An 11,289-nucleotide genomic window follows, 5' to 3' on the forward strand; every position below is an offset into this window, starting at 1 on the left:
CCTGTTCGGTCTACTTTGGATTATCACAGTCACTCACGGATTATCACCACGGATCACCGATCTACCACCACCGTCATCTCTACCAACGCACTCAAATCACCTACCCACCTGTCTGTGCTGCCATCGTGGTTCCTGCGTCACTCACCAGCATTCATCCATCACAACTCCGGTCAATAAACTACCTTTACTTGCATCTGCCTCCTGTCCTCCATTGTTAGCGTCACAATAATAAGTGTTAAAGTTATGGTTCATTTGTGCTCCATTACTCCAGAATAATTTGTTTTAACAAAGAAGCTTTTGTCATGTTAAATTGAGTTGAAGTTGATTCAACTAATAATTTTAATGCAATCGTGTAAACTTATTGGCTAGTTGTTACTAGCTTATGTTAATAGTTTGTTCATATAATATTAAATTAAGTTGAGTCAACTTAAAATAGTTTGTTCATATAATATTAAATTAAGTTGAGCCAACTTAAAATAGTTTGTTCATATAATATTAAATTAAGTTGAGTCAACTTAAAATAGTTTGTTCAAATAATATTAAATTAAGTTGAGTCAACTTAAAATAGTTTGTTCATATAATATTAAATTAGGTTGAGTCAACTTAAAATAGTTTGTTCATATATTAAATTAAGTTGAGTCAACTTAAAATAGTTTGTTCATATAATATTAAATTATGTTGAGTCAACTTAAAATAGTTTGTTCATATAATATTAAATTAAGTTGAGTCAACTTAAAATAGTTTGTTCATATAATATTAAATTAAGTTGTCAACTTAAAATAGTTTGTTCATATAATATTAAATTAGGTTGAGTCAACTTAAAATAGTTTGTTCATATAATATTAAATTAAGTTGAGTCAACTTAAAATAGTTTGTTCATATAATATTAAATTATGTTGAGTCAACTTAAAATAGTTTGTTCATATAATATTAAATTAAGTTGAGTCAACTTAAAATAGTTTGTTCATATAATATTAAATTAAGTTGAGTCAACTTAAAATAGTTTGTTCATATAATATTAAATTAAGTTGAGTCAACTTAAAATAGTTTGTTCATATAATATTAAATTAAGTTGAGTCAACTTAAAATAGTTTATTCATATAATATTAAATTAAGTTGAGTCAACTTAAATTTGTAAGTTAATTTAATCCCTTTGATTGCTTGAATAAATTGATACAACATTTAATCTTAAATTAGGACAACAAAACAAAGTTATTCAAAAAACAAAAACAAAATTACTTGTTGTAAAAACACAAATTTCAATGAACTCAAAAAATTAAGGCAACCAGGTAACTTACAGTGTAGATAATAGGCCTTGTGTTCAGTAAACAAAAACAGTGTTTTCTGGGAGCGAGTAAACAAGATGATTTTCACAGCACTTTGAAGCAAAAATTCTAGGCTACTAGCTCCAGGTTTGACAGTCTTGTGAACAAATGTTCTGTACGTGTTTTATGACCTTACTTCAGTGACTTCAAATGTTAATTTTTCTCTAACCACGCATAAAAGATGTTTTCTCAAAAACACAATCATCTACAAACATGCTATTTACATATTATTGTAGCCCAGTTTCTACTGAATACAGTGTTTCCAGACATTAGCTATGTATATTTTTTACAAGCAACTGAAAAAAGCACAAAAGTCAGGACATGTCAAAAACTTCTCAAGGCCCCCAAAACCCCCTTAGACCTCAGAGGGTTAACATTCCTGTAAGGCTTTTAGCAGACACACTTATTCAGAACTACTTAGAAAGTGCTTCTGCTTCACGTGTGAGACTGCCATGGTCAACATTTAAAAAACCCTTATTTACAAATGGTTTTGAAAGTAGTCAAAATATCAATGATATACAGTAACAGATGAAATGTAGTCACAGATTAAATACTTTGTCTATACAATAACACTCAACATTTCTTTTCACACTCATAATAGTCTACTGAATTACATAAAAACAGCATGTGAATCTTAGTCAGTCTCATTGTATACACTACAGTGGGGTTTCTTCTGTTTACTCATGTCATAATCCATGTTAATGAGACGAATGCCCTCCTGCTCCTCTTGCTGAACAGGAAGGAAATGTTGCTGGCTGTGTTTTGGAGGAGACATCAGAGACTTTTCCTCCTCTGGAAGCTGTTCAGAAAGAGCAGGAGTGGGAAAAGGCTGAGGGTAATGAAGGAGAAATGCAAAGGGCAAAGTCTGTTTTCCTGTTCTAGACATGAAATGCAGCCTATACCTGACAAGACCAAAAAGTAATAAGTAAACGGGAGCAAATGAGGACTAGATGGAGAAATAAAGAAACAGACTTGGAACAACTTTTAAAAGATAAAATAATTTTCAGATCTAAACTACCATTAATTAGATATTAAATGATGGAAAATTTAAAGAGCTTTACCTGAGTAAATAGACTGTGAGCATGGTGAGGACTACAATAAAACACAGCCCAAAAACACACCACACACAGCCACACTGTAGCATAGTCAGTATCATTAGCTCCATTTATTGGCCCCGAACCTGAGAGGAAGAGGAAGTGAGGACAGAGGGTAAATGAAGGCTGAAACGAGTGGACATTACAGCATATTGTTAAACTCTAAGCATTTAATGGTGAACATTTCCTATTTTGACTTTCCAGTAAGGTGTCACATTAATTTCCTGTTTGCATTCATTATAGAATTAGCAGATGTGTGAGTACCAGTACTTGAAGGAGAACAATGTTACCCATGCTTTCTTGCTCAGACTTACCTACAATATGGTCTTCTCCAGATCCTCCTGAACCTTCAGGAAACATCTCAAAGTGTTCCTGAAAGACAATTGAAGAAATAATAAATATAAAGGTTTAAAAATTGTAAGGTGTAAAAATTGATAGCCTGAATGCACTGTAAGACGCTTTGGACAAAAGCGTCTGCTAAATGCATTAATTTAATTTTTTAATTTAAAAAAACAGGCATGTTAAAGAACATGAGATATGTCAATGTGTTTATGTATTATATCTTGTTGAATGAACTTACCAAAGTAATGCTCTTAGAGGTAGTAGTCATCTCAGGAGCTATGAAGAAATGCAAACAAACATTTCAATATTCAAAACATTTTTTAGGTTGAAAAAAATGGTTGTCACAACCTTAAAGCTATATATATTGTTTTAAGTGTTGGTCCTAAAAGCTACTACTAAAACAGTGAGATATAGATGTTACAGTTGTTGAATCTGGAAAAAAATGAGACCAAATTAACATCTGTAAATTGATTTTATGTGACAACCTTTCATAAATTATTGTTTTTATGATTTGTTTTTTATTGTACACACTGTAAAGCACAACAATCTTTTGTCTGTACACGTAGCATTGTCGGCTGTGTTGGTATGTGATTGTGTATATTGTTGTATACTGGTATGTGCAGTGTTCGCGCGCGCATCCATAGACTAGTGCAAGTTAATTCTCACACTTTAATAGTATTTATAGCTCCTAACAGTCCGTGTGACTATGAGAAGTTATTACCTCAAAATGTAAGTCAGTATTCAGTTTTCCCTATTGCTCGCGTGCCAGTGATTATCCCTCTGCGTGCCACTGTTGGCACGTGTGCCGTAGGTTGCCGACCCCTGCCCTATATTGTTTGAAAGTGTTTTGATTCTTTATTGTTTATTCATACTTTAGATGAAGGCTTCATTCTGAACATTCATTAATCTTAGGTATTCCAAATTTAATAAAAAAATTTTTAAAACAGAAAGTTGCACCTGCTATTTAATGAGTAAACAAGAACTAAGACTAAACAGGTTTTATTGTAAAGTGATGGGTCTTTATAGTTCTTTTGCATTTTAATCTGTGTAAAACTTTATATATTTTTCTGTATTGCTTTATTGTATTTACATTTTCAGTTATTTTTGTTATAAGAAAAAAGTTATTTAACTTGTTATACTGTAATATGACCAATTTTTAAAAACTAAACTCACGTATACCATGATAAAAGAAATTAATCGCAACATGAAAATTTGATACCGGTATATCCCTAATTCAGACAACTGTTACTATGAAAATATTTACACAACTATCAATACTTTGTTGACCAATTACCAAGCAATGCTTAATTTTGTTCAGTCTGTGTTGTAAAAAGGTAACATTAGCAATGAAAACAGTTTGGCAAAACATGGTCAGGTCAAAGTGTCTGAATAATTTTTGGTCCCAATTGTTTTTTAATCAGTTTTACTGGTAGTCCACTGTATGAAGAATTCTTGGGTATAATATGTCACAGTTTACTTTATTTTACCATACTCACTTACATAAATAAATTATGGTGCCCTGCACCTAGTAAAAAAATATACAAAATTATATCTGGTGTCTGAATAATTTTTGGTTTGACTGTGGAATAATTCTTGTTAAAACTACAAAGTAATTTAGTCAAGAGCAGTGAGTGATTTTCTTTCCCTCATTTTCTTGGATTAATGTTAAGGACATTAACAGCAGAGCTAGTAAATTAGGCACGGTCAGCGATAACCGACATTTAAAAAAAAATTTTTTTTTAAATACTCTCCAATACCTGTATTTTGACATCATTTTATATGTATTTGTCGTTACAACAGCAAGAAGAGGCATATTTCTGTGCTGAAGCACTTAAAGACCTCTCTCTCTGTATGCGCACGTCGCTGCTGAAGTGGGCTATTTCACATCTTCTTCTGTTTGCATGTTTAAACTGCGATTTGTATTTGTTCATTCAGGTGCAGGAGGACGCGAAAGGAGAGATCTTTGTTTGGTGTTGCTGTCCGTGAGATGCAGCTCTCTGTGTGCCACTGAACACAGCGCGCGAGTACTCAGTTGAGTTTTTCTGTCTTGTGTTTGAATGCTTTAAACTCTTTTGAACGTTTAAAGTGGCAAGGCATAAAAACATGTGCAAATGATAAGCTTTCATGGAGATGCGCAGCATTGGCCCGTCACCTGTCCTGAGCATCTTTTTAGGCTGGACTCAGCCAGCCGGTTGAGATCACCGGGGGGCCCCCCTCAGCCTTTGGCCCCTATAATCATCACCACCTTTCATCCCACAAGCGACGGCCCTGCTTATGTCACATAGACTATTTTAACAACGTCTTTACTACTTCTCTGGCCATGAGCATGCTGTCTATGGAGGGTCAGAAAGCTCTTAGATTTCATCAAAAATATACTAATATTCGTTTTGAAGGTTTGGAACAATATGAGTAATTAAAGACAAAAGTTTCATTTTTTTGTGGGTGAACTAAACTTTTAATGTCCAGCAGACAATTAAACGCTTTCCCCAAAGCAAACAGTGTAAATGATGTTCTCATAGACTCCCAGTAAAGCACAGAATCTGGACAGGATGTGTTCAGAACCTCTTATCTGCTGAACACTGATCTTTGCTCTTAAAATCAATAATGCAGGTATGTGCCAAATACACCAAATATTTTAAATACACCAAAATTGAACTAATTTCTATAAAACTATTAAAGCAAGTTTCACAGTATTAGAAATTGCCATGTATTTTGTTACCTGCCCAACTGACTGCATAGACAGTGTCAGTCCAGTCACTCCAGACACCGTCAAACTCATCCTTGGCCCGGAGCTGCACTTCATACTGAGTGTGTGGCAGAGCATCATAAATTGTCCAGGAAGTCCTGTCATCTATCAGCACTGACTGGAACTAAATACACACATAAATACAATTGTGCCATTTCAAGATTTATACATACAAGCCTTCCCATTTTACCTGCTCTGTGAGTTGTGGTCGGTATCTCAGCTGGAAATTCAGGGTATAGAAGTCATGCTTCCAGGAACTGGGATAAGACCAGGATACTTTAAGCATATGCTTCTGGCCCTCAACCGCTCTCACCACCACACAGGTTGGAGGGTCAGGCTTAACTACGGAGAAAAAGATTTTTGTTTCACAAGCACACTGATGCTGTTCTAAAAGTGTAAGCGACTAATCAACAAGAAAAACACAAGCACTCACTGATTTCATGAAGCTTGAAACTGATGTAAGGGCTTGTGGCACTGCCTACTGTGTTAGACACACACAGTTTAGCCCCATAGAGATCTCTGTCACCCTCCTCCATGTGAAAAGCACACCAGCAGCGGGAGCGGGAGAATGAACAAGGTACAGGAGTAACTTTACCAAACGATCTTTGTAGAGAGAGAAGAAGAGAAGTCCACAAGAGAGATAAGATGATAATCATAATTTTAAAAAATAAATAAAATAATCCAGTTATTATTTACATGGGTTCCGAATGTTATTCTGTGATAAATGACGTGATTCAATCTGTGATTGAATAGCCTATGTTTATTATTATATTAAATTCAAATTTTTATTACGTTAAATTCACATATATAAATATAGGTAAAGCATACCAGTATGGAATGGCATGAGTCAGTGAGTAATATATTAATAAAGTATTGACTGCTGCTAAATACATACACTCACTCACTCTCTAAAAAGAAGTAGGTAACACAGTGGCCGTGGGGTTACTCGAGTTTTGGATGTCCAATCACAGCGGACTTTACTGGTGTGAAACTTCTTGTAACAGTAGACAGTGGGACTCTCTGGGGGCACTGTGGAAAAAAAGGGCAAGGATGTGAATTTCCTCTGTGTGTATCTGTAAATCATTTATCAATATTAGTGTGAAAGAAGGTCTTCACCCCCTACGCTGATTCTGAATGTGGAAATTAGTCTCTCTCCTCTGTAGCAGCTGTAATTCCCAGCATCTGCCCCGCTGAGATGTGGCTGTCTTAAAATCCCTCCCCTTTCCACTCCAGAATGCAACTGTCGTCCATTGAGAGTCCAGCGTGTTCGCTTTTTGATGCCTCTTGTCACCCTGGACCGTTCATCTTCATAATCATAGTCCTCATAGTCATGATGAAAATCATTCCCCATGGTTATATCAAAGACCTCTTCCTCATTTCCAGTAGTTTGACTGACAGCACGCAAAACACGTCTAGAAGTGGTTTGTTCCTTTCTTACAGTTCCAGGTGGTTTAACGGTGACTGTTGTGTCCCATTTAGCTTTGGAATACATACCAGAATCAAACTTTTTGTATGTCTCAGTTTTAGCATTTCCATTCATACTGATTAGCTGTGTAGCATTAGCTGCACCTCTTTGGGATGCCCAGCTGACAGTGATGTCTTCTGTCTGCTTGTTTCTGTATTTTTTATTTGTGACACTGGCCGAAGCCAATGGCACACCGTCCACAGAGACACCGCCTCTGCAGCCAAGCACAACATTGCTTCCTAACTTCAAGACCAAAACTCCAGGAGGGGGCTCTGTAGAAGACTCAAAACAGGTTTAGATAATTAATCACATTGGCAATCCTTTACAGGATATGTCATATGTACTGGTCTCTAGTACATAATATTCTAGTACATTATACCCACAGTTCATAGCATTGGTTATATAAAATTATGCAGTGAACAGGAACTTTTGCTTTCACATCCTTTTATTAAAATCCCCCAGATTCTTCCCCACTGTCACTCATTCTTTCCGTCATTCTAAGTTATGTTGCATCAGTGGACATGATATAACTCTATAATGCTTGTAGGAGATCACTATACAGTATGTAAAAGAAATGGTAAACTTTTTTTTATCCAAGTTCACGGCACTTTGAAACAATGAAGTATTACTAAAAGCATATCAAATCTACACTATGCTTCATTCTTACACAAACATTTGCTGTAACATTACCAGGGAAATCCTCATCATACTCAGAGATGCCTTTGATTCGAGTGTTACTTCAGTTATGCACACTTTAGGCTCTCAGGGCTGTAGGAAATGATCTATCAATATTTAAGTTGTCTGCTAACAATGTCAGAGAGTAGACATACATATATCACAAAAGGATTTTTGTCTCTTTTTCCCCACAGAATTTCCACCACATCTCAAATTAAATATTGTGTTCAAGAACATTTTTTGGTAGAAATTAAATGTTCATATTTTTTAAGTAAAAAAGGACTCTTTTGTTTTGCTTTTGTTTGGCTAATATCATTTGTTGTGTCTGAAATAGGCTACACAAAAGGTTTTGCAATTATAACTTGATTGCAAATGATGCACAATAAAACTATTTTCAACAGAAGTTTACATGAAACTTTTTTTCCTCCATTCATCACATCTTTCCATGCATCATAAAAAAATTAAAATAAAACAATTTCATTATTTTATTATGTTTTTGTTTTATTTTATTTTATTTTAAGATTGAAAGCAGAAAAAAATAATGAACGAATGTGAGGTAAAAAGTTTCCAAGAAGTTTTGAATGGAAACATTCAATATGAAAAAAGAAAGGTCTCGTTATGAAAGTTTTTAAACTTAATTTAACTTAATTGCTATTAATATTAGGCTATTCTAAACCACACGCGCTCGTCATTAACCATTAACCACTGAGTCAGAGATGAATCACTCTGGCTACAGCCTAACAAGGCCATGGAAGAGATATAATCTTTTTTTTTTTTTTTAAGTCAAAATATACAATACAGGTTAATAATAACTGATATAAGTTCATCACACAAATTCAACCACAAATGAATAATTGTGTTTCGAAATGAAATGGTTTATTACCTTGTCGAGGACACAGCTCTTCTGAGGCTGACTGAACTTTAATCACAGCTAATACACCGAAGATAAACTTGAGTGTAGATCTACTCCACATTATGAACGAGATTTCACTTGCAAATAAAAATAAATAAAAATAAATAATATAATAATAACCCTCCATCAAAATATACAATATGGTAACGAGTCATAATGTCAATCTGTTCAGCAAGTTTAACGATGAATATTTACATTTTCCTCATATCAACATTTCAGTCAGCCAAATAATAAAAAAATAAACTTACAATTTAAAATGTAACTTAAAACGGTTGCATTATTATTTTAATCATAGTATCCTAGAGATCTAGGACAAAGCGTAAACGAAGCCTGTTCTTCTGTACAAAATATATTTTCAGTTGAGACTAGTTTTCGATCCGGAGCTCGTTAGTTTGTGAGAGAGCCAGAGGACTGCAGTCCCTTCCTCTCCTCACAGCACATCATATCTGTTACTTTAGCAAATCCGCGCTTGCGACACTGATGAACCACCAAGACAAGTTCCTATTTGACAGGGCAAAGACCGAGAAACAAACTAATTCTGTTTGCGGTCAGTTATTTTAAAACATTACGTGACCCAGCTGTATCTGCTGCTAGTAATATATATATGTTTATGTTTATGTGTAGATATGTATTAATAATTAAGGACTGAAACTAATAATAGATATTTTAAAATATAGGCAACTTCAAATACATATAACAATATTAATATTCCCCTAGTGAGTCCATACGTGGTAGCTATTTATGTTATTCAATCAACTTTTTATGGCTGTGACTGGATCATTGAATCACTGATGAACTCTAGAACCGGATCAGCTCAATAGACTCGTTCGCGATGCACCGGAGCTGCGCAGACCGATCGGCGTGACATCAAAGTACCGCGACTCAGGCGAGAGTAATTGGAGAGTAGATGACTCTTTAAAGGGGTCATATGATGCTGCTAAAAAGAACATCATTTTGTGTTTTTGGGTGTAATGAAATGTGCGGGTTATATTTAAAAAAACACATTATTTTCCACATATTGTACATTATTGTTTTTTCCTCTATGCCCCGCCTTTCTGAAACTCATCGTCTTTTACAAAGCTCATCGGTTTGAAAAGCGAGGTGTGCTCTGATTGGAGCTATATACAGTGCGTCGTGATTGCCTGAATGCCTCAAGCATGTGATGGAAATGTTATGCCCCTTGCCATACTGTGATGCATGTCCCGGTGAGAACACAGACGTGACAAGACAATAACAATAAAACCCATTACAAACAAGGCATTTGTTGCATCCAGTGGGGACATAATTACGGATTTATATGACTTGCACTGTGTTTTTACGCATTGCGTTGCATAGTGCCGCGTAAGCATAAAACCATATCTGCATTTTTGATTGGAGAAATGACAAACAAAAAGCGCTACTCTACACCAGCGGTTCTCAATTGCAGTCCTCGTGCCCCCCAGGCTTTGCATATTTTGCATTTGTCTTTTGTTAACACACCTAATTTATATAATAAGCTCGTTAGAAGTATGCTCCATGCATGAACTGTGTTCCTATTGACATGGTCCCTACACAGTGTTCATTGCAAGTTTACTTCAGAACATTCATTCATGTATTTGCTCTGCACAATGTCTTCACATGCGGACAAGTGTGACATCATATACCTCTGTAAATAAATAAAATTTACATTTATGTCTCCCACACTTCAATGCACTTTGAATGGAACATATACGCAGGACAGTTACGTCTGAATAAAACAAACATCTAAAGCCAAAAGAGAAACATGCAAAATGTGCAAAACGGGGCGCGAGGACTAGAATTGAGAACCACTGCTCTTCACTGCTCCAAACTCACATTTGAATCATCAGTGGCAAATTCTTTACATATGTAAATGTACTTACAGACTGTAAGTCAGAACAGCTGGCAGAACAGAGTCAGGAATTGTCCCAGAAAAAGTCCTCCATAAAATGCACTGCACACATCTGAATATTTGGGTTGAACTGTTCTGGAACGTAACCCCTGATTTCTATTTGTGCCCTCTTTTGGAAGGCCAAATAAAGTATTTTCACTTTCACAATGAAACAGCATTTCCACAACATGGCGCCGGCGGCAACAGCAAGAATAAAAGGTTACGTCTTCTTTCTTTACATGAACATTTGGGCAGCGTTATGCAAATTGTCCCACATCGTGACGTAGACATGTGGGGGTGTGTTTAAACGAGGCATTTTAGGAGGGTGTGGACGGGTCCTAACTTTTATTAAGAATATCTCTTTGGGTTTGAGACTTTAGTCTTTGCAACTCTACAGATCTTCTTTATGCACCAAGAACTTGTAACACTCCAAGGAGAAATGAAAAATTGAAATTGTATCATATGACACCTTTAAGCTTTTTAATCGCTCTCGTTGTACTTTGATGTAATCCCCGATCGGTCCGCGCAGCACCGATGCATCTCGAACAAGCCTCTTGAGTAAATCATTCAGACTTGTCTTGTGAACAGTACAACCCGAATTCCGGAAAAGTTGGGACGTTTTTTAAATTTTAATAAAATGAAAACTAAAAGACTTTCAAATCACATGAGCCAATATTTTATTCACAATAGAACATAGATAACATAGAAAATGTTTAAACTGAGAAAGTTTACAATTTTATGCACAAAATGAGCTCATTTCAATTTTGATTTCTGCTACAGGTCTCAAAATAGTTGGGACGGGGCATGTTTACCATGGTGTAGCATCTCCTTTTCTTTTCAA

At 35.4% G+C, this 11,289-nt stretch overlaps 1 protein-coding gene across 1 annotated transcript; it reads right to left on the reverse strand.

Moving 5' to 3' along the window:
* Window positions 1-1,767: 1,767 nt before the first annotated feature.
* LOC132102968 (interleukin-6 receptor subunit alpha-like) lies at window positions 1,768-9,013 on the reverse strand. The gene is given in 12 exon segments (XM_059507727.1): window positions 1,768-2,227; window positions 2,387-2,446; window positions 2,448-2,505; window positions 2,710-2,791; window positions 3,000-3,037; window positions 5,481-5,631; window positions 5,698-5,849; window positions 5,941-6,110; window positions 6,413-6,536; window positions 6,624-7,244; window positions 8,531-8,637; window positions 8,809-9,013. Coding segments are annotated over 11 exon segments (1,815 nt in total). The 5' UTR covers window positions 8,622-8,637; window positions 8,809-9,013; the 3' UTR covers window positions 1,768-1,959.
* Between the last annotated feature and the right edge of the window lie 2,276 nt (window positions 9,014-11,289).

Source organism: Carassius carassius, chromosome 24 (genome assembly GCF_963082965.1).
Source record: "Carassius carassius chromosome 24, fCarCar2.1, whole genome shotgun sequence".
Taxonomy (NCBI): Eukaryota; Metazoa; Chordata; class Actinopteri; order Cypriniformes; family Cyprinidae; genus Carassius; species Carassius carassius.